The sequence below is a fragment of the Leptinotarsa decemlineata genome, unplaced genomic scaffold, assembly GCF_025532065.1.
Source record: "Leptinotarsa decemlineata unplaced genomic scaffold, Ldec_3_MD MMD2_tig00026307_RagTag_RagTag, whole genome shotgun sequence".
Classification (NCBI taxonomy): domain Eukaryota; kingdom Metazoa; phylum Arthropoda; class Insecta; order Coleoptera; family Chrysomelidae; genus Leptinotarsa; species Leptinotarsa decemlineata.
Genome location: NW_027412681.1, coordinates 18,222,665 through 18,248,173, shown reverse-complemented (window position 1 = coordinate 18,248,173; position 25,509 = coordinate 18,222,665). Strand labels below are relative to the sequence as shown.

Genomic DNA, 25,509 nt, shown 5'->3' with positions numbered 1-25,509 from the left:
AATAACTTGTTTACACAAAGCTACATGTCAATTACTCGATAGAGCCTTGGTAGAATTCGTCCACACTATAATAGGGCCTCCCAACAATTTATTTTCCTTATATATTCGCCTTAAATTAATGGGAAGGTGGTTAAATAACTTCTTGCTACTGAAAATAATAGAATTTTGTGTAAGGGCTAAAAAAGGTGTGGGAAGGGAAACGGAGTAAAACTGACGTGTACTATAAGTTGAGGTGTTATTAAATTGATTTTTATATTTTTTGTGGATAAGACACACTGTTTCCAAAATAAAAAGACATACTAAGGTCAGAATTTTTTGCTTCAGAAATAATGGGTGGCATGAAACCCTGTAGCTAGCCTTGCATAAATATCTGATGGATCTTTTTTGTAGAGAGAATACCATATTGAAACGAAATTTTGCACAATTTCCCCAGAAACAAATTCCATAACGTAAATAGCACTCAATTTGTGCAAAATAAACTAATCTTGTGATAGTAGTATCTAACTTTCTTGCAACAACTCTCACTGCATGACATCCTGCTGCTAGTCTCTTACATAAATAGTCGACATGGGAATCAAATTTTAGATTTTCATCAATGAAGAGCCCTAAGAATTTGTTTTTCTCCGAATTTTCAATTTTTACATTTTCCAAGTGTACTTCCCCTATGTTACATCTAAACGTGACCACATTTGTTTTATCGATGTTGAATGATAAAAGATTGGAATCACACCACTCTTTTGCCCTTCTTATGTCGACAATGATTTGATCAAGTAAATTGGAGGCGGTATTGCTATGCCAGAGGATAGTGGTGTCGTCAGCGAAACATGTGAATGTACCACTTATGTCAACATGAACTAAGTCAGTGACATAAATAAGAAACAACACCGGTCTCAAAACGGAACCTTGTGGAACCTCACTGCCAATAAAACTTTCCTCTGATGAAATTCCATCTAATAAAACATTCTGCCGCCGATGAGAAAGGTACGTCTCAAACCAAAGTAATGCAGATCCTCTAAATCCGTAAACTTCTAGCTTGCGAAGAAGTAGCATGTGGTCTACACAATCGAAGGCCTTGGTTAGGTCACAAAACATGGCCGCCGCAGATTCTCTGTCATTAAGATTGGTATACAGGTTTTCCAGGAGTGAAAATATGGCGTCTTGTGTCCCTTTTGAAGACTGAAAGCCAAACTGGAATAAATTTATTATATTGTTTTTCTCGAGGAAGGATATTACTCGTTTTTTTACCAGTTTTTCTATCACTTTAGACAAGACGGGTAGCAAAGCAATTGGTTCAAAATTAGCTGGGTTGTCAAGATCGCCTCCTTTATGTAGAGGAATGATTGGGGCAATTTTCAGACACAATTGGAACATACCTTTAGAGAATGAGAAATTTATTGCCTCCGCCAACGCACCAAAGCCCTGTCAGGAAGATTTATCAGAATTTTCAAGGAAACGGCATCCCACTCCACCGAATTTTTATTTTTAATTTCACCAAACATTTCTTTTATTTCTTAGATATCCGTAGGTGTGAAGAAGAAAGTAGAAGGTACTGCAATATTCTTCAAGTACGACATTGGGTCGTTTTTCACAATGATTTTTTCAGCCAGTTTAGTTGCCACAGAACAATAAAATGAGTTCAATTCATCTGAGTTAAGAGTTAGCTTTTTTGACTCGGTCATATGCTTTCCTCTCAATTCATTGATAATATTCCATGTTTCTTGTTGTTTATTCTTGGAGTGTTCAATTCTGTTGAAGTAATACATATTTTTGGCATTCTTAATTACTTTTGTATATATATTCGTATACTTACTAAAATAGTTCATGAAATCAGTATTATCGATATTTCCATGTTTTCAAATTTGATGCAGTGCTCGCATATTTTTTGCAGATACTTTTGTAACATTTGTAATCCAAGGTTTTTCGGTTTTGTTTTTTAAATTTCGAATGGGAAATGCACGATTGAAATTCACAGATAGTAATTTATGGAATTAGCTCAGGGGGTGGGGTCTTCAAAATGTAGGACGTTATTCCAGTCAGACTCTTCACAAAGTTGGGCAAACTTATTATAGTTGTGTTTACTGAAAAGTCTTCCTCTTCGTAAGGACTTTTTGTTGACGTTTCTCTCGAAGGATAAATTACACAAAATGGTTTCATGGTCCGATAAACCAGAATTTACAACCATACATTCAACGGCATTAACATTTGTACATGAATAATCAATTATTGTGGAAGAGGAATTAGAGATTCATGTAGGAGTGTCTACGTGCATATGAAGGTTAAACGATGTCAATAAGTTAAGCAATAACTTAGTATTTGTAGATGTTGTATCAGAAAAGTTAATATTAAAATCACCTGTGAGAAGTAAGGATGCATCTAAGGAAAGCTGATCTAGAAGAACCTCTAATCTCTTCAAAAAATTTGTCACATTAGATGTAGGGGGTCTGTATACACATTTTACAAAAATATTTAATTCGACGCATCTTATGATTGAGAATTCAAACTCTCTTTCCAACCTTAAAGAATCAGAACTCAGATAATCTTTAACTAAACCAATTGAGTTGAAGCGACACTTGAAAAAAATTGACTTATCAAAAGCAGTGAAATTTTGTATTACAGTGGAGAGTTCCGAGCAGCAATCTAACATCATTATGCATGTTACAACTTCAGCTCCACTTGAAATACAGGCAGTTCAAAATCTAAAGTAAAATTTCATTCATAATAATTCTGAAAAATCTGCCGAGAACCATCAGCTACATCAAGAACAATATGTGTGGAAGCAGACTAACAACTGTAGACAAAAATCAACTTCACCAGGAAGCAGAACTTGGCCGAATAGAGAGAAAAGTGAGTATTCTAGATATTGAAGCTCGCTTGGGTCAAAATAAAAATATAAATTTGGTAGAAATTAATGATAGTTTGAAAAATGATAATTGTTTATTTATTGGATCACTTTATGGTGCTTTCAATAAAAATAATGCTTGGCATACTTTTCAGAATAAAATGAGCAAATTAATTAGTTCAAACTGGATAATGGAGGTCAATCCAGTCCGATATTTATAGAAAATTCAAATAACATTGGATTTGATCCGAACTATTTAATGGAAACTGTTACAAATCTGAAGTCTCATACAAATACTAACGTACATATTTTGGAAAAATGCGTTTTAAAATGTAAATTGAAAGATCATTTCTACAATTTGGAATTTTTTATAGTAAAATCATGGTTTCAATGCTTACTACATTCACAAACTTGAACAAAACCATTATAGAGAAACTAATGTTGGAAACCTAGGCAAAGAGTATTCTGATTTATTCTCGGGTCTTGGGTGTTTACAAGACAAATAACACATATAGTTAAGAAAAGGTGCAAAACCAGTTGTGTACTCTTCACATAAAATTCCTATGTTCTATGTACTTTTGCAACACCATTTAGAAGATACTGTTTTCTATATCTTCCATATGGTATAAGCTCAGCACTTGAGGTTTTTCATAAACAGTTTAAAACAATGTTTGGTATATCGATGACCTAATTGTGTGGGGTCACACGCGAAAAAAAACATGATAAACGTTTTAAAATGGTATTGGATATAGCTAGAAAAAATCTAGTCATATTCAGAAAAGAAAAGTGCAAATTTATTACCAATGTAATAATATTTTTAGGACATAATATTTCCAAAGAGGATAACTTTCCAGAAAAAGAGAATTTATTAGCAATAAAATCAATGCCTACACCGAAAAATAAGAATAGAGTTCAAATGAATGATCACATATGTCCATCATTTCATAAATAATCTTTTTAATTTATATTCACCACTGGGAGAGTTATTGAAAAAATAATGTGTGATTTTTGAGAAGACATCCAGACATATGGAATTATTCAATGAAATGAAGCAACTATTAGTTGAGGCACCTGTACTACAATTCTAGGCCTATTGCGATCTCAGTAGATTCATCAAAGGAAGACGTGGGTACATGCCTTCTCCAAAATAATTTATCCAGTGCCTATGCAAATCACTCAATGATTTAATGAATATGTATTCAGCAGAAAATTAGTTGTAGAAACAGATCATGAACCTTTGTGAGGTGTTTTCAAAAAACCACTTCTTCAAATCAAATCAAAATATACTTTATTGTCCGAAGATTCGCATCTTATTGACAAAGTCCAAGAAATACAATATTAATATAAAAAAAGTATTAAAAAAGTATAAATGTAGATATAAAAAAATTCCAAAAATGTATAAATGTAAATATAAAAAAAGTTCTAAAAATGTGTAGATAAAATACCACCATGTTTAAAGTGATAGTACAAAGAATAAATTGCTAATATATTGCTAATATATTGTTAAAAGGATTCGCTAAAATACTCTTCCAAACTATAATAGAATCCGCGAATAGAGTGAAACTACCAGATATGTTAATCATAGATATGTCATTCATATATAGCAGAAACAGAATAGGGCCTAACACAGAACCCTGTGGTACACCAGATTCAATGGCCCTGTTCTCTGAGAGTTCCGTTGTCCTCACCATTTGACTCCGACCTGAAAGGTACGATTCGAACCAAGTGTTCGTTACACCTCTACATCCATATTTGTGAAGTTTTTTTAATAAAATTTCATGATTGACGCAATCAAACGCCTTTGAAATATCGCAAAAAATTGCGGCGGCTACTTCACCAGCATTCAATTCAGAGTAAATTTCATATAAATAAGAAAAGATAGCATCATTTGTATCTTTTTCCGCTTGAAACCCAAACTGGTTTTTGCTTATAATACAGTGCAGTTTTAACAATTCATCTAAACGTACTTTGACTAATTTTATCAATAATTTTTGCTAAAGTCGGTATTAAGGAAATAGGACGCAGATTGTCTTGTCCTTCACGTCCTTGTCGCTTGTCCTTCACGTTTACAAAGAATGATTATCCAAGTGCAAAAATATGATTTTAAGTTGATTTTCAAACCGAGAAAGGGTTTATATATTGGCAATGTTGGCACACTATCCACAGCCTACTTACACAAAACTTTCTCTGCAAATGACTTTCAAAAATATTGAAATGTTTGTGTAAGAGAATTAAATTTTCAAATGACCCATAAGAAATGCAATACATCATTAGAAGATTCTGAATAAGAATTATTGCTATAATTTATTTGTAAGGGACGGCCAAACAATGATAATTATTATAATTTCATAGTGAAATAGTGAAAAGAAATGAATTACTTTTCAAGAGACAATTACTAATAATTCCTAACAAAATGGGTAAAAATATTTTGATAAAAATTCATTGGGGGCATTTTGGGATTCAGAAAGGTAAAAATTGTACTAGAGATGTGTTATTGGCCGGGAATGTGTAAACAAATTGAAGAAATGATTCAAAACTGTAATATTTATCTCGCATTTATCTCAACAGCCAAAATTATCATTAGTATTTCATATTTTATGAAACCGGAACGTTTATCAAAACTTTATATCCCAGAAGAAACTGAAATTCAACTGGCAAGTTGGCAAAGTAGTTGATCAACCTCGAGATCCGTCATATGCCGTACAAAAAAAAATGCTTCATAGAAACTTCACCAAACTCCAATGATTAAGGATTCTGACAAAGAAAGTTTTTCAGGTACTATACATACATTCAAAAACTCATTTCATGATATTGTATCCAATGTAACTAAGAAAACATATTTTGATAGAAAAATTAAGAAACCTTTTTGCTGAAATTTTACTCTATTCAGTTAGTTATAAGTGAATAATTTAAAACAGTTTCACTTTATTTGTTTAATATCTGTTTTTCTGCTAACCAGCACGTATATGTAATCATAATGTGCAATAGGGCGAAGCGCGGCCTTCGAAGCGCTATTTTAGACACGTGCAGCCGGCCCCTCGACCGGTACCGCCGCAGCCGCTATATCCCTGCATTTCAAATCTGTTATATTTTCGAAAAAATTCATTGTAATTACATGCTGTGAAGCGCCCTATTGATCTACAATAAATGCATAATGTATTTAAGTTACTTAATTGGATAAGGATTAATGCCGTATAGCTTAAAATCACTTCGTCCCATTATTTCTTGTAAAAAGTAAAAGATTAAAAACGGTTATTGTGGTTATTCCTAAGAATTAGAAATATACCATCGCGGATTTTTTTGTAGACCTTTTTGAGGTGTACAATTCTGTAGTACATTATTTTGTCTGTCTCGTAGGGTTCAGCCAGCATTTGCAATGTAAGGGCAAAAAAATGTGTTTATTTATGACAACACATTAGAAACCTTTGAAATTATCAGTGTTTCTCTACTAGATTATGCATGTTATATACATATAAACCTTCCTCTTGAATCACTCCATTTATTTAATCCGTTGCGGAATTTTAAAGATTTGAGCATACATAGGGACAGACAGCAGAAAGCGACTTTGTTTTATACTATGTAGTGATTTGTAAAAGGGAAGATATTATATATTTATTCACCTCAATGTACTGGACATTCAAATAACCATTTCTCTACAAAAAACTATGTTTTTATCTCGACTGACATTTTTTGTTTGAATAATGCATTTGATTCCCAATAGACGTTTCATTAACATAATAGACCCAAGAAATGAAATAAAATTCACCAAAAGATCCATCAACGCTGAAAAGGATCTGCGATACCAAATAATTAGTTGAAAGATGAGCTGGATACTCAAATCGAAACTGAAGCAAAAGTGAATACTTTTCTCTTATTACACGAAAGACAAAGAGAGGTACAACTGCCAACCTTATGAGAAAGTGACAAGAGAATTGTACTAATGAAAAGTATGGAGGTTAGACAAATAGGCTGATACCCAATAACAAACAGTAGGTAATAGGCCATATGGTGACATAATATATTTTCTAACGCAAGCTCTCTGGGCATGGCTGCTTCAGAAAATATTTATACAATAAAGCAAGAGCTAAATCTAATGAATGCCCATATTAAAATACAGAGATTGATGCAGGACAAACATTGTTCAGATGCAACAGGCAGCAAGTGTACAAAGAAGAATATCAGAAAGAAATGAGGTCATCAATGCAAGGAACATAATGATGATGTCTCTGATGTCAGGGTAGGAATAATGGAAACAAACCTGCATGATCATCATGCTCATGATTGAAACCAAAAATACGATAGAGAGAGATGGGTTTCTGTAGGAAGCGCCTCCACTGATGCGAAGTAAAAATGGTTGGAGGGTTTTTAGCTGGTAACTCTTTATGTATATCATGCCATTTATGATATCGCTATGAAGAGCTTTCAATTTGAATAGTATGATAACTGAAAGAAAAAAAAATGAAAACTTTCATAATGAAATACAGGTTAGTGTAGGTATTCACACATGAAACATATTTTCCTTGATTTAATCAGTAATTAATGGGTTTCAGCTAAAGTTTCATGACCATATAACAACTATTTTTGAAGCAGGGACCGAATTACAGAAAAATTGGTCTAGTTTTCAACATATGAAAACTATCATCAAGTTTCAAAATGTTCATAATGAATGCAAAGTGTATATACAGAATAATTTTCAATACTCTTCAAGGTACCTTAAATATCCTTTGTTATCCTCCTGCTCAGCTAAAGTTTTGATAGAAGCTAACAGCAAATCATCATAACCCAAGAACTCGGCTAATATCAGTCTGCTGAATGCATCACCAAAGCATGGGTCTTTATCCGGATCGAGTGTGACAATTTCCACGGGAATTTTCAGCCTAGCTCTAGTAGACGGACTGAGTCGAAGGAATCCAAATTCAAGAGAAAATTCCACAATATATTCGTCTTCTGGATATACTGAAAAAAATTACATGTCAAATTGGGTGTTCTCTTCCATGAATTTAAAGCAGTTTTTTTCTAGAAAAGAATCACATGCCTTCAAAAATGAAGGAGAGCATATTTCAACAATGTATACAGTCAATCTGTACTTTCATACTTCCCGTTGTCAACAAAATTGTTTACACCACTCATTAGAGTAAAAGTAAAGTATTTTTTTCACTTCAGTTTGAGTTCGTCTAGCTCTTTGGATCTATTGTGGTTATCGGTGAGTGTGATAGATCTGTATATGAGAGAATTCAAAACGAGATTCACTTGGGTGGGATGATGATGGGACTTAGCATTGAAGTAGCGGTTGGTATGGATTAGTGTGTGGGAAAGAATTATTCAATTTTATAATGAGAACGTTCAGGAATGAAAGCGAGTTGTAATTTTTGACTTCCATTGGAAATTTGAGATTATTGTGTAAAAAGTTGATGTGGTTCAGGAATGTATAGAGACTTTCAAATCCATGAGGCCATATTGCAAAGATGTCATCTACCTATCACAGCCTTCATGTAGACTTGAAAAAGATGTATTGGCTTTGAGTTCAGGGTCTTCCATGTGAACCTTTTGCAAGGACTCCAGAGATAGAATCATTGTAGTGGAATGTAATAAGTCTGTTTCACATGATCAAGCTAGAAATAGTAGATGCTGGTTCCACCTCAAATCGCCCGGTGAGATACCATTGCAACGGCTTACGCAGCTTTCGGGTTAACGTTTTGTTGCTATGCCGCTCTTTCCCGTTTCAAGGGTGGGGATACAAGGAAAAATTTCATGATGGCGCTCCTAGGATCAAATTACTCCCCAATCGTATTTCCGAGTGGGGGCCGATTCGAGAGCATCATCCTGCAGAAGTTATTCGAAAACCACTATTTCTGACTGTCAGCAGGGTTTTCCTAATATCAGTCCACAGGAAAGTAGCATGGTAACTGCAGTTGCTAAGAGTCCCACTAGCAACTTCAAAATCGATTTCTGCAACATAAGAGGACTCAACTCAAATATAAACTCAGAGCACCAACATCTGCAAAAGGATGGTCCTCATATTCTTGCACTCTCAGAAACCAAAGTCAGTGCTTCAACAAACCCCGACAATTTTTTATATCCCGGCTATGATTTCCACTCCCGATTCAGACGTAACTTTGGAATATCTCTTTTTACCAGAAGCGATCTCTTCTGTCAACGAGAGAAAATGCTGGACCTCAAAACTTTGATGTTATGTGGTTAAAAATAATATCACAGAAGATCACTAAATTCATATGCTGCGTTTATCGACCACCAAGCTTTACACACCATTGACTTTCTGTAAATCAATCATCCCAGTGCTGAAATTTTCATATTAGGTGACTTAAATGTCCACTATATCGGATAGCTCAAATTTTTAAATATTAACGACCAACAAGGTCGCGAAGCTGAGGCTTTTGCAATAAGCAGCGGACTTACTCAGATCATAAATGATCCAACCAGGATTCCTGACCATGATGGAGAGTATGCTAGTCTCCTAGATTTATACCTAACGACCAATTCAGAAGTTTACAGTCACTGTAAGGTCTCCATTGGGATCTTCTGACCACAAACGATAAATATTGGGGAACAACAAAAATTGCGAGCAAGCAGTCGCCTCCAAAAATCTCGGGTGATGACCCGAAGACGACTGTGGATACTAACAAACGAAACGTCGTGAAGTAACTTGGCTTGAAATCTTTTGATTTTTAAATTTTATTTCATTTTGATTTTTTTATTGTTCAATTTTCAGTTATATATGTATATATGTATATATGTATGTATGTATATATATATATATATATATATATATATATATATATATATATATATATATATATACCGGGTGTCCCACATTTTATAATATCTGGTTTGTTGAAGGAGATACACAAAAATGTTTCATACAAAAGTTTTAGGAGTTCATGAGAGCTATATTTTGATATAATTTTTAAATATACAGGGTGTTTGGTGTAGGTGCTACAGACCAAAATTCCATTTTTTAAAATAGAACGCCCTGTATATCATTACATATACAGATGCTACGTTAAATTCTGATATCATTTCATGTTTGGTTTTTGAAATTCGGTTACGGCGATAAATCTGGGGAACGAGCCGGCCACCGAATTGGACCCTTATTACCAATCCATCTATTTGGGTACGTTCTATCCAGATATTCAGTAACAACCTGTGAATTGTGAGGAGGAGCACCATCTTGTTGCCACCAAATTCCTTGTCGTTCTGCTATGGGAATATCTTCCATCAACTGGATCAAATCATTTTCTAGAAAATGTAAATATCGCAATCCATTGAGATTTTCATTGACAAATTAAGGTCCTATGATGCGGCCATTGAACAATCCACACCATACATTAATACCCCAAGTAGTTTGAAAATTACTTTCGCGGACCCAGTGGGGATTTTCTTGAGACCAATAGTGACTGTTATGTCGATTCACAATTCCATTATTGTGGAATCGCGATTCATCGCTCCACAAAATTTGACTGAATATGTTGGGACTTTCATGTAATATTACCTGAATACAAGCAATGAATTCAAGTCGTCGTTCAAAGTCCGTGGGTTTCAAACCTTGTACCAACTGAATTTTGAATGGGTGGTATTTATTTTCTTTCAGAATTCTCTGTACATTAGATTTACTCACACCGACTTCTTCTGCAAGAGTACCGATAGAAACATGTGGATGAATAATAATATAAGCCAACACATTGATCTCTAAATCTTCAGTTCTAACAGATCTCGTATGATGACGATGCTTAATAGTAGAAGGAAATGACCCAGTTCGCAATTTTTCTACAACTCTCGAAAAAGTCATTCGTGATGGAATGGGTCTGTCTGGAAAACGTTCTTGGTATAGACGTTGTGCTTGACGGCAGTTTTTCTGACATTCCCCAAAAATTAATAGCATATCAATGCAATCACTTGGACTAAACGCGAAAGGCATACTGGAGTTTTCGCACAAAGAACACAGTTACTGTTTTGCAAAGAATCACTGAATCGAACTGACAAGTAGATACAATTCAACAACATTTGTTACTATGGCATCAACAAGCATAAGCTACTTGATGAAATTGTGCAATATAAAGCAATTCACCCTCAAGTTAGTCACATTCTCAAGAATTTCAATATTATATTCAACTGATATCGATATCGTATCGTAGAGGTGAGAATAATGGTTTGTATTCAGTAGTAGTCTAGTTCAATTTAATAAAAGATATAGACTGCATTCGTGTACGAGTAAATAAGTTTTTTTGAAACTTTATATTTAAGGAAAAGTGCAATAACTCAACAACGCCCTAACCGAATTTCAAAAACCAAACATGAAATGATATCAGAATTTAACGTAGCATCTGAATATGTAATGATATACAGGGCGTTCTATTTTAAAAAATGGAATTTTGGTCTGTAGCACCTACACCAAACACCCTGTATATTTAAAAATTATATCAAAATATAGCTCTCATGAACTCCTAAAACTTGTGTATGAAACATTTTTGTGTATCTCCTTCAACAAACTAGATATTGCCTGTCACATAAAATGTGGGACACCCGGTATATATATATATATATACACATCGGAAAAGTCTAGGGATATTTTTATAACATACTAAATATCATAAAAATAAATGCATGAGGTCGTTTAATTTCGATTAAATTGGTACACTCGACCACCCTGTAGATTTCTATGGGTTGAACAAAGCCTGCAAAAACGGTAACTAATCTTTTATCAAGTTTTTTACAAACTGTAGCTTTCGGCTAAAATGAATAATCTGAAAGTGTCGAGTTTGTACATTCTATGCAGTTCTTGCTCAGCAATTAAACTGGAAATATTGTGCTTTAACATGGAACGCCATCACTTACCATTGGCTGGGATGAATAGAGCTGTAGGGCTTCTTCAAGGTGGCATGCGACAAAATGATGTAGCTCTTCGTTTGGGGGTCTCCCAAAGTGTTATCAGTCGATTGTGGCGGCGTTTCCGTGAAATTGGCAGCCGAACAACATCCAGGGCGAGGACGCGCTACAACTGCAGTTCAAGACCGATTTTTGGTCTTAGCCGCAAGAAGACAACCGACAATCACAGCACCTGAGTTGGTTAACGTGTTGCAGCAGACGCACCAGGTAACCATTGGTCGTGATACTGTCAGAAATCGACTGCATAAAGCAGATCTCCACAACAGAAGGCCACTTAGATGTCCACCTTTGTCGAGAGGCTATCGCGGTAGAAGATTAGAGTGGTGTCAAGAACATCAAAACTGGGATGCAAATGATTGGGCCACAGTTTTGTTTACAGACGAATTCAGATTTGGATTTCATCCAGATTCTCGTCGAGTAAGACTGTGGAGACAACCTGGAAATAATGAACGTTTGAGACACGTCTAGGAAGTCCACACATACAGAGGTGGAACAGTAATGCTATGGGGCGGAATCATGATCGGCGGCAGAACCGATCTCTTTTTTCCAAATCGCTCCCTCACAGCTCGACAGTACCTCGACACTATTCTTCTACCTATCGTCCGTCCGTTTGCTGGTGCTGTTGGTGAAAACTTCCACCTAATGCACGATAATGCTCGTCCACATGTCGCGCGTCTAGTGACTGACTGGCTCACCAACGAAGGAGTTGATGTATTGCCATGGCCAGCACAATCACCGGACCTGAATCCCATCGAGCATGTGTGGGACATGCTTCGACGAAGAATTACTTCGCATATGAGGAACATTCACACAACGTTTCAATTGAGAGAGATTTTAATCGCTGAATGGGCAAATGTACCTCAACAAGACATTGACAATCTCATTTTGTCGATGCACGATAGATGTAGGGCCGTAATAAACCAGCGTGGAGGCCATACTTTGTACTGATTCCAATTTTTTTTGTATTATGATTTTTTTTCGGGGTGCCAAAGAAGATCCATATTTTTTTTAGTTTTGCTTATATGCGCACTCAGTATTTTTGACCATTTAATAAATTTTGTTGTGAGTTACATTCGTTTAATAATCACCCGTCAACTTTTTTTCCCTAAAGCGATCTAAAAAAAAATTATATATAGAACCTCTGTAGATACAGTGTCTTTCAGTTGTCTGATAATAAAATTGATACTACTCAATTTCCCTACCAGATTTTCGATATGAGTTCTCCATGTCAGTTTCTCATCAATTGTTACACCCAGAAATTTTATGTTTGATACTTGACTTATGATTTATTCTAACAAGAGGGCTTGCGTCACAGCTGATATTTTTTTGTCGAAAAAACATGACGGATGTTTTGGAAGCATTTAAAATCAATCCATTATTCAGGCACCATTGAAAGAATTCCTCAGTGCATACATTACTCAGATACAATATATAGTATAGTACAATGTATATATGTATATATATATATATATATATATATATATATATATATATATATATATATATATATATATATTTATATATATATATATATATATATATATATATATATATATATATATATATATATATATATATATATATATTTATATATATATATATATATATATATATATATATATATATATATATATATATATAGTATATATGTTATCATTTATAATGTGAATGAACCTCAGGGAAACCTCCACACTGAAAGATCAGCACAAGAAAGAAAAACCATAAATAATGTACTGCAGGACTTCAACGTCAATAAGGAAGAAATAAAACATTTCAGATTGGGAAAATCAACAATTGACAGAAATCGACCCATCAAGCTTATTTTCAAATCACAAGATGATGCCAGACATATATTGAAGAATAAACAATCAATAAAAATACCCAGTGTGAAAATATCTAATGACCAAACTCCAAAACAAAGGGACTATTTCCGTAAAGTGAAATCTAAATTGGATGAAATGATTGCAGCAGGGGATAACAATAGTACCATCAAATATATGAATGAAAAGCCCACAATTGTGAGAAACAAAAATTTTAGTCATGTAAGAAAAAACCAGTAAATAACCCTGATATACAGTTGAACAGTGATATCATATACCTCAATGCACAGAGCGTACTGAAACATTAAGATGAAATTCAAGAAAGTATTGTTTGTTATGATCAAAAAAGTAATTTTATTAAATGAAACCAGAACAACTGAGGATATTGAAGATGTGGAATAATGGACAATTATACTTGCATCCGTTGTGATTCAAAAAATAGATATACTGCTGGCGTTGTATGTATATAAATAAAAAATTCGAATTTTCTATTTTTAAGAAGTTCATACTGGAATTGAACTACTGGTGTAAAATTGTTAAAATTAACTTCAAATCTTCAATATGGTTGATCGGATGTTTATATCATTCATCTTCTAGTTCTCATGCAACTTTTTTAGAAGATTTCAAGGATGTTTGCGAGAAGCTTGTGTCATCTACCAATCGTTTTATTCTGGTAGGTGATTTTAATTTAAACGTATTAGAAGAAAGTTTCTATACCAAAAAAAAATCATGAATTTTTTTCACAACCTATGGTATAAATCAAACATTAACTGAACCTACTAGAAAGACACTAGATACACAATCATTAATAGATTTGGTTCTGACTAATAACGATAATATAGTTTCAAATGTTCATTTAACGCCAAAAATTACTGACCACTCAATTATTTCTGTCAATTTCCTCTTTAGTCAATCTAACAAAGAAAGCTCAATAAGAAAATACAGAAATCTTTTTGATAATAATTTGAGTATAATTAAGAATAAGCTCATTTCTTGTAATTGGTCTTTAAACTCTATAGATGTTAATTTACTTATTGAAGAATTTCTCGAAAAATGTTCAAATATTGTCAATAGTATTTCTCCCATACAAATAAGTAAGTTGAAAAACAATATTCCTTGGTTTGACAATGAAATTTTTATCAAAATTAAGAAACGGGATGAAGCCTATAAAATGTTTGTGACTACAGTGGGAGATGAAAATTTAAAAATAATTAGATGGAAAAATTTTTAAAAATTAAGAAACGATGTGGTTAACTCATTGAAAATAAAGAAATTCAGTATTATCATAACAAAATAGACAGATACAAGAATAATTCTCATTTGATGTGGAAAACCTTAAAAACCCTTGTTTTATCATACATTTCCTAACCTAATCCAATCGGTAATACCTTACCGCCAATAGAGAAAGTTTTAGAAATAGCAGTATATAATCAATTACTAGAGTTTATTGACAAAAATAAAATCATGTTTAGCAATCAATCTGGTTTTCGAAAAAAACATTCTTGTGAAACAGCTCTACAGTTATCATTAACTAAACTTACTAATGAAACAGATAAAGGTAAATGTGTTGTAGCTGTCTTTTTAGATTTCGAAAGGGCCTTTGAAACGATTGATAGAAGTATTTTGCTTCGGAAGCTGAGAAGATATGGGCTTGAGGGGATGGTTTATGAATGGATAAGTAATTATTTATCAAATAGGAAACAGAGAGTACGTGTGAACGATTATTTCTCATCATATATAACAAATCACACAGGAGTGCCATAAGGTAGTGTGCTTGGTCCCCTATTATTCATTCTGTATCTGAATGATATTCAATTATTTACAGACTGTGAGTTCATCAACTTATTTGCAGATGATACCTTATTGGCCTGTATTGGAATAAATTTAGAAGAAACTGTTGGCAAAATGAATACAGTTCTAGAGAAAGTAGAAAAATATCTGAAAACCAATAAAATGAAACTTAATGTTAAAAAAACAAAAGCAATGATAATTACTACTAAATTCAAATATAATCAAATAAATACAAACAACATAAATATAAAAATTGAAGATGAACGTATAGAAATAGTAACATTCAGTGAATTATTTGGGATTTCAACTTGATAATTGCTTATCATTCGACGACCACTTCAAATATATTGAAAAAAATATTGCAAAAAAATTATATTTCTTCTCAAGAATGGCCAATTACTTATCAACAGATACAAACATTATGGTATATAAATCAATAATCCAACCCCATTCAGACTACTGTGCATCTATTTTATTCTCTTTTAATATGAACAAAGTGCAACAAATACAAAAACTACAAAATCGAGGAATGAGAATAATTTTAAAATGTAATAGGTATACACCAATTTCTACCATGCTATCTGCTCTACATTGGCTCTCAGTATCCAAAAGATTATTCTATTGTTCCATGGTTTTCATTTATAAAATATTGAATAAAATGACCCCTCCATACTTGCTATCATTAATAACTTTTAATAAGGACATCCACCACCATTCTGCTAGGCACAACAGTCACATTCATATAAATAGAACAAATACAAGAAATAGTATGAGCAGTTTATTTTTTAAAGGTTTTGTCCAATTCAATGATTTACCTGATTCAATTAAATCTACTCTATCATTAAAGATTTTCAAGAGCAAACTGTTAAAATATATTCATGATGGAAATTGAAAAATTCCTTTTTGTTCTGTTCAAATTATGTATTTATATAAAGTTGTATTATTTATATAAATTGTTGATTATATTATATTTTAAGTTAGCTAACCTGTATATTAGGGAATCCTATTTCAATAAATAAATAATAAAATACAATGGATAAAATAATACAATCAAACATATAATATTTTGAAAGGTTACAAACATAATCAAGTGAGGCATGAACAGAATGGAACATTTCAGAGAAGCGATGTGTTAAGTGCATGACTCAGTTGCTTCGTTGTAACGAGAAACTCGTATGTGGAGTAAAAGCAGTGTTCAAGAATATATTTTTATGTGCGTGAGTTTGTCATCAATGACAATTCCGAGTAGCTTAGTGTTTTCCATTTGTAAGTTTATATTAGAGGAGAAGGTTACTTTTTGGGATTTGCTTGCGTTCAACTCAAGTTTGTTTGCAGTAAACCAATTTTCAGAAGGTTTTTCAATATTTTGAGAAGAAGAAGTGAGTTCCATAAAGAAACCACACACACAACACACGAAACAAAAATAACCTTTTGAATATAAAGACACATTCGACCTATCTTCGAAAAAATATACCTTTTTCAATCATGAATATTTATAACAAGGTACCTGAATCTCTCAGAACTCTGTCTTCTGTGATCATGAAGAATAAATTGAAAACTTTGCTTCTCTCCAAAGCTTATTATTCGCTGGAAGAATTCTTCGATGATAATTTAAACTGATGTTGTTCGCGTTGAATATTTCATGTCGTATCATTCTGCATTGTGATGTAGTTTAGTCTCTAACCCTACATATAGATGTATATGTTCGTGTTCTGTATCTAATATTAACAATATTACATTAAGTATATTGACTGTGATAACCTTGTTCTTTTTACATATGTGGCCATTTATATTCTTAACCAATATTAATGATATTGCCTCATGATTTTTTTACTATTTCTGTAATGTTTACTGTAATTGACATGTTCTACACCTGAAAAGGTTTTTTATTACAGAGAACTAATTAAGGATATCTATCTATCTATCTATCTATCGGTACTTTGACGGTACTCGCCAAAGGTCGGCGAATAAAACACTTTTATTGGGTAATAGGAAGTTGCATAGGTCATTTACAAAAATAACCACTTCGTTTTCTATTTTCTAAATATGTACTGAATAACTTCAATACCAACCCTCTAATACCGTAATAATTAAGTTTCAAAATGAGTATCTCATGAGAGACACAGTCAAAGGCCTTCGACAAGTCACAGAGTGTAATATCCGTGAGTACACCTTGTTCCAGACCCCCACCTATGCCTTCCAATATATTAAGAATTGCAAGTTGTAGAGCGATTTTCTCGAAACCCATATTGTGCATTATTCAAAAATTGTTTTTTTTCAAAATATTTCACTAGTCTATTTTTCAGAATTATTTTAGCAAATATGGAAATAATGGATATTGGTCTATAATTGTCAATTTCTGTAATATCTCCCTTTTTATGAATAGGAATAACTCTGGTTAATTTGAAACTATCTGGAAAAATGCCTTCACTGAAGATCAAATTGATCATTGATGTTAATGGCGCAAGAATTAGATTTGATGTTTGTCTTATGATATGGCATTTCAAATCATGTGTATCTACTGACTTCGAATTTTTCAATGCATTAATTGCATCAAGAACCTCATAGCTTGTGACTCCTGTTAGGAAAAAAAGAATTGCACAGCACAGGAAAATATTTGTCTTTTCTAAAGAAGATTAGATTTCATGAAGATTTTCATTATGAACACCCAAGTATGAGATTGGTAGAAAATTCAAATCACAAATATATCTTTATTTCTCGCTGCAACTTTCACTAAAAATAGTCAACTGGAAAATACCAGAGCCCAAATGTTGCCGCTATTTTGCCTACTTAGCGAAATCTTCAGAAAATACACCAACTTTGGTATCCTCGTTTATTTTGGATATTCAAGGTTTTAATTTTTTGTTGATTCCATAGATGACATCTTTGCAAGGCAAATTGTAATCACCACTTATTGTTCAGACATTCAAAAGAGCCTAATGAGATATGTTGCAGATTTAAAGAGTACTATTTGGAATTGGATCATTTACACAATACTTTGGACCCTAGAATTATCTAATATCCATAATCATTTAAGATAAGGATGTGTAGTTATTTATCTCGTCTAAATCTAGTCTAAAATTCACTTTTTTGGGTATGTTCTAGCAGTGAACGAGACAAAAGTACTCAAGTTAAAAATATTGTTTGATATTTACCTTTTGATTCAACAGTCTCAGAAAGTTCTCCTTTGTGTAGATCATTGTCCAATATTTTTGTTGAGTTAGCTGCCTTATGAACGGTTCTATCAATAACGTTATCTAGAAACTCTGGCTTTTCAGAAATTGTCAAAGGGAAGGCAGTCAGCATATCATAATCTCTCCACACAGTTGGTGATATTCCAGAAACATTGAGCAGTGAATCTTCTGCCATATCTTTATCAATAATCACTTGTGATTTACTGTCACTGATTTGGCCTAAAAAATATTCAATTCAATTCAATTCAAAATATTCTTTATTGTCTCAAGAATGTGTTCTTTTTGACAAAGCATTGAAGAAAATATAAATAAAAAATCTACAAATATACATACATAAAATGAATACATCTAATAGAAATGTAACAATATATCCATTTTGAAAAAGTTGAAAAAATATATAAAAGTAGTCAATAAAATAATAAACTTCCATAACTATTACAGTTAGTTGTACTTAGTTAAACTCATCACAAAATTCAGTTGGGCTATTTTTAATTAAAGCTAAATTTTTATGGTATCTTAGTAGAATTAATTGACACCATAATAGGCCCTCACAACAATAAATGTTTTACCTTATTTCTAAATCTATTTTCATTCTATATTCGCCATAAGTTAATGGAATGATTACTAAAAAAACTTGAAACTAATCGAATTTTGTGTAAGGGGGAAGGCAGATAAGGTGTGATTGATGTGTAGTTATTGAAGTGGTATTAATTTGATTTTTATACTTTTTGTGACTATGGTCAAAATATCCTGTTCCACAAATAAAGGACGGCATGAATTCTTACAATTAGCTGTGGATATATATCTGATGGCCCTTTTTTGTAAGAATACCATATTGAAAAGAAATTGCACACAATTTCCCAGAAAGCAAATTTCATAATGTAAATGGAACTTATAATAGCAGTATCTAACTCTCTTGCAACAACTCTCACTGAATGGCATCCTGCTTCTACATTATAAATATATTAAAAGCGTTCGGAAGGAAATTGTAAATTCAGTGTTTTTCATGTGTTTTAATTGTGAATGTCAACATCATTTAGGTGTTCAAGGAAAATATTTGTTTAAACTGTGTTTATGTTTATAAATTATACAAGCTAAACTTTTACTTGCAACTAAAATTTCTGTAATAATAATAATAATAGAATGTATTCATCAATCGAAGATTAATATTACCGGAGTTGTTTTCACCAACACCAAACCGTTATTTTAACACCTCTTGAAAAAGATCACTTGGTGATCAAAACACGTGTCGAGGTGTTAAAATAACGGTTTGGTGTTGAGGAAAAAAACTCCAGTAATATTCATTACTACACCAAAGGTTCCAAACAGTGCATCACAAGTAAATTGAAGATTATACAAGGCATCATACATACACACATGTATAAAAATTATCGGACCAATAAAAAAAAGAAGGTAATCTACAAATATGTTGTTAAGATAGTGTAGTTGCAAAACAAAACCTCACAGCAGTCAGGTATCAGGAAATATAAAATTCTTCAACATTATAAAATATTTTTTCTAAAGAAAATTTCTCAAATTATTTTTGAATAGAATCTCATTCAGATTCACATCTATTATATCTATTATTTTATTGAAACATTTGATACCAATATGCTTTGGAGAATTTTCACAGACTGATAATGTTGCATAGGGTTGTCTAAGATTTTCCTTATTCCTAGTATTGTATATATGAGTGTCCTCATTCCTTATTAGTTTATTTTGATTTCTTTCAATGTACATAATCAGCTCAAATATATACAAACATGGAACGGTCAGTATTCAAAGATACTTGAATAAAGTTTTACGTGTTGTAGTTGGGTGAATATCACACATTTTTTATCATCCTTTTTGAGATACAAATGCCCTTTCAAAGTGACAAGAGGACCCCCAAATAATCACGCCATATTGCAGAATAGACTGAACCATCCCATAATATAATAATTTATGAGAGCTTCAAATGTTAGCTTAACATCCAAAGTAACACCTAAGAACTTGAAAGCTTCCATATATTGTGTAGATTTTCAAGGCTTTATCTTTCTATTTCATTAGTTGCATTGGAACTTAATTTTGTTAATTGGTCAAGGTTATTCTGTGACATCAGAATATTAGTGTCATCAGCACATATTATCGTTTGATTTGCAGAGGTACAGGTGTCATCAATGTCACTCAGAAATACTATAAACAATAGTGTTCCCAAGATTGAACCCTGTGGAACTCCTGTATTTAATATTCTTGAATCTGATTTCACATTATTCATGATGTGATGTTACCCAATGAAGTGGAATACCTCTAACTCCCAACCCTTTCAATTTCATGATCAACAAATTATGATCAATAGTATCAAAACCACAACTGAAGTCATGGAACATTATTTCTACTATTTAGTTCACTGTACATAAACTCTAAGCAATCAGAGATTGCCGAGCTGGTTGATTTGTGCTTACGGAAACCATTCTGATTTGCTGAGAGGAGCTTAAAGTGTTCCAAGCGCTTGGTCAATCTATCACAATAAGATGCTTCGAATAGTTTAGCAATTTGACTCTGTATGCATATAGCCCCATAGTTATGTATGAATGAATTTTTATTGAATAGGAAACTTATCCTAATATACATACAATTGAAAAAAAAATCAATAACAAAAATTATTTTAGGCCCCTAAAAACATAAATAAATATATAATGATAATATTGGATCAAATATTAGTTATTAGATCTTATATGCATAACAAGACTAGTTTTAAATTAAATAATTGTTTTCGTATCTTTTATGTGATTGGGTAGTTCGTTGTATTCTTTGAAACCCTTACAAAATAAAAGTTTCATTGACTTAGTAAGATTGTATTTTGGTAAGTGAAGTTGTTGTCCTGTATTTGCTCTTGTTTGATGATTATGAATTTGAGATTTAAAGACAATAAAATCATTAAGGTATTCTGGCATCAACGTATTCAACACTTTAAAAATGAAAATTATAGATGTCAAATATAATTTCTGTGACACTGATAACCATTTTAATGAGTCCAACATGAAAATAATTTTGTATCTCGGTTACACCATAATATTATAGCATTCCTTGATTCTGCAATTTCTGGTAGACTTGAAATTTTGTTTGCGTCAAAGGAATATAATACACTTACATTACTTACACAGTAATGACCTCAGCAGTCGATGCCAGAATAATAATCAAAAACAAAATCAAAGTAAGGTTGAATAATTGTATTACTGTTAACCTAGAATATAAAGATAGCTCAGATGAGACTCTAGTAGTAAAGAAATATATCTTTTTCGAAATGTTTCTGTATATACAGGGCTATTCAAATTCGTTTCTGTACATGGGGATCTGGTAAACGATGAGAGATAGAGTGTCGGTTGAATTGTGGCAAAGTTGCGTATTTTAGAGACCTATTCAATGATGTGAAAAAATCGAATATAGCTATTTTGGTTCTGGATATATGGAGGAAAAACCAAAAAATTCCAAATTAATTTTTTGCCTATATCTTCTTTATTCGCAGAGATATTGAAAATCTGCCTACATTTTGATGTAGGCACTCGATGTGGGTTACCAGAATATGTCCATGTATCTTTTATACAGGGTGTCATTTGACTAGGGCCACCCCATCTTAGAATTTTTAAATACGGACCTATATTTTTTGTTGTAGTTTTTGGATTGTAGACGTTCACTTCAAACTGAGAAATTGAATTTTATATTATATTTCGGGATGTTTCGGTAATATTTGATTATAATTGGGTGAATTATTCCCTTTTAAATTACGGCCCTGGAAATTGGTTGACTGAGTTAAATAAAAACACAATAGCAACTTTCACGGCTCCCTATGTACCGTGGAGTTTTTAGGAACCTATTAATATTTTTTCGATTTTTCTGAGCGTTTTCTACAATTAACTTTCAATAGGAAAACCTTTTTTGATTATCTGAAACATATCTACATCACGATACACTCATAACGGTATGCCGACGCGCATCTCTGTCCGCTTTGTCCTAACTTGTGACGTCACTGCAAAGCACGGAGCCGGACAACGCACAATTCATTAGAAGTAGAATGAGATTCGGTCAAATATCTCCAGGCATTTTCTCATGAAAATGGAATTATTAGTCTTGATGCATAAATACATACATGTTGATTTTTTCAGAAGTAGGTATATTTGTTTCCTGAGTCTACTGAATACTAAAATTATGAGTCATTTTCTCACCCTATTGATGAAACTGAGGGTGATACATACTGTGATGATATTTCCGACTTTTGACAATATTTTTGACAAATTCAATCGGCTAGGTAATAAAATACATATTTTTTGAAGTACTTTTGTTTTCAAACCATGTGCAATTTGCACATGGGTCAAATTTTCCATATTCTAATTATTTGAAGTAACAAGACATATGACAACGAGCTACAAAATGAGATAGAAGCTATTTTGGTAATTCATCGAGTTTTCTTTCGTTGATTTACGAAATTATTAATTTTTTTCCATCCTGTTTTTCAAATTATGGAAATTTATTCGTTTGTTAATCTCCCGCATTACATTGTTCTGCACAAACAATGTAATGCATCGTATGGTATTGGGTTTTCTATTCTATGGTTCTTTGCGTTAAAGTTTTGAAGATACCTTTTTCTCTGGATAATGTATTTCCATGCATTTTCTGAAATTCGGTTTCCATTATTTGTGTTGCTTAAAGGAATGAGTTATTGGGTGTTAGAAGACCTCCCCTTGATATGAATTGCAACCAATCCAAATCTTTGAGGAAGCTGGAAGAACTTCCGTTCCCAAATTATATTTTTTCTTGAATTTATGAGCCACATTACCCGCTACATAAGTTAATGAGTCATTGTTTATTTTTTCTTTCAATCCGAGTAACTCCAACGCCTCTTGCGACATATCTGGTCCATTAGTGTGACATTTTTCATAACATGAATTTATAAAGGAATAAGGAATAAAATTTTCTCTATCTTGGAATTCCCGGGAGTTTTCCAGACATTCCGCTCCCGTTGATATACTCCCAAACATATCAGCAGTAATGCAGTTTAACTCTTCAAACTCAGGATGTTCTGAAGTTTGTTCTAGAGATTGGATTAAACATTGCTCTCCGGTTTCTTCGGTATTCCTGATCTCAGTGAAAACTGATGCTGAGTGTTTTCCCAAAATGAACCAACGCATTCTATAAATGAAATCCAGAGGATTTGGATGATTATTAGATGACCCCATCCCTCTCATGTAAGAAAAGAAGTTTTCCAGAATATCCTGATTCAGTCGCGTAGTAAGAATATATTGGACATCAGAATGTCTCTTCTGAAGATAAAGGAAGAGCTCAACAATTGATCTATTACTCAAAAGTATACCTTTCTGAAACTGAATCAAGGATTTATGTTTTCCCACTCGTAGTGTTTTAATCACATTGGAAGTTTTTTCTAGTACTTTTTTCTGATCCTCTAAATTTATACCATATGCGTTTTTAGATGGTTCGTTAGCCCTTATTTTCGTTTTCAAATTCATAACGTCAAACCATCTGTTAATGAGCTGAACGAAGTCTGATACTTGTTCCCAGGGTAACTCTGATGGCATTAATCCGCTTTTTCCACAAAATAAAACTGCCTTCGAAACAGAATTAGAGAACAGTTGCACTGCTGGCCTAACTTTTTGTCTTTCAGTTCCCTTCAATTCGATATGGTACTTGCTGACTTTATGTACTATAGAAAGCTCTGATGTAGATATATCCAGGAGACTTTCGAAACAAGATTTATCCATAAATGTACCATTTAACCAAAATCCTTGATCAATGAAGTGATTTTTCAATAACTTGATTAGATGAGGTACATCAACAAACAAAAAAATCATCATAGATTCATTACAAGGATGTGGGAATGAACAATTTTCATCATGAGCAATATTCATTTCCGAGAAATATTTCATATTCGTAGGACCCATGTCACTTACTACGGCTACCACGGTGAAACCGGCATTGAATAATGCAGATATAATTTGGTTTAAAATTTCTTTTTTCATTGGCTGATCAAAATCATAAAACACTGGTTGCTACCAGTTACTAATCAGCCCTCATGTCATTACAGTTTGGCAAGTCTTATGTGGGCCTATCACTTGTTCATCTTTTTTATTTACATCAATCCTATTGGATAAATGGATTTCGTCGAAGGAAAGAACACACAACTTTTCAATGTCTTTCAATTGAAATGACATTTTTTGCATGAGATTGATAACATTGGTCAAAAGTACTTTCTAAGATTCTTATGGGGATTCAATAGTCTTTCTATTTGACCAGACGAAAAACATTTCTCCAATGATTTTCTGCATGTTTCCATATCTTTCTTCAGCTGTAAATTTTCATCGCACAGCTCCCTATTTAACGATTCCAAATTTGCAACCTTTTCTTCTAGTTCCGCTATACGTAACTCCGCAATTCTGAAAAAAATTTAAAAATGCATAAAGAAAAAAAATCGATTAGAGCCAATATTCACAGTGACAAGAAGTTCGATTGATAAAAGAACCTAACCTCTCTTTTTCTGTCGTTTGTTGTGCATTCGACTGAACTGAAGTACTGCAAGTGCTATCTACGTTTGTTTGTTCAGGTTGTTCTATCTCTTCAGTATTTAATTGTAGTGATGTGGAAACACTACCTTCATAATTTTCCAATTGTTGCTCTGGTAAAAGAGTGGATTTTGTCCTTTTAGCAAAACGAATTGTTCTTTCTGATTCTTCAGTTTGCTTTCTCTCAAATAAGAGGTTCAGAGTGGGTACAGCATCAGTTTTCAAAATACGGGCGTTTTTTGTTGAAAAAGTACCATATTGCTCTTTGACTGATAAATCTTCGAAACAATCTTTATGGAAATGAATAGAACAAATAGTTGCTGAAAACCATTGAATACCTAATAAATTATGTGTCATCATTGCTTTAATTAATACACACCATTTTTCAAATTGATGTTGTCCTTCAT

At 32.8% G+C, this 25,509-nt stretch overlaps 1 protein-coding gene across 1 annotated transcript in view; it reads right to left on the bottom strand.

Annotated features, from left to right (window-relative positions):
- Window positions 1–25,509, bottom strand: part of LOC111510728 (membralin) — a 422,685-nt gene that overhangs the window by 394,776 nt on the left and 2,400 nt on the right. Inside the window, exons 3-4 of the mRNA XM_074181282.1 lie at window positions 18,510–18,767; window positions 7,552–7,795 (exon numbers count right to left, since the gene is read on the bottom strand). Of these exons, the coding sequence (XP_074037383.1) occupies window positions 7,552–7,795; window positions 18,510–18,767 (502 nt within the window). The remainder of the gene's footprint in view (window positions 1–7,551; window positions 7,796–18,509; window positions 18,768–25,509) is intronic.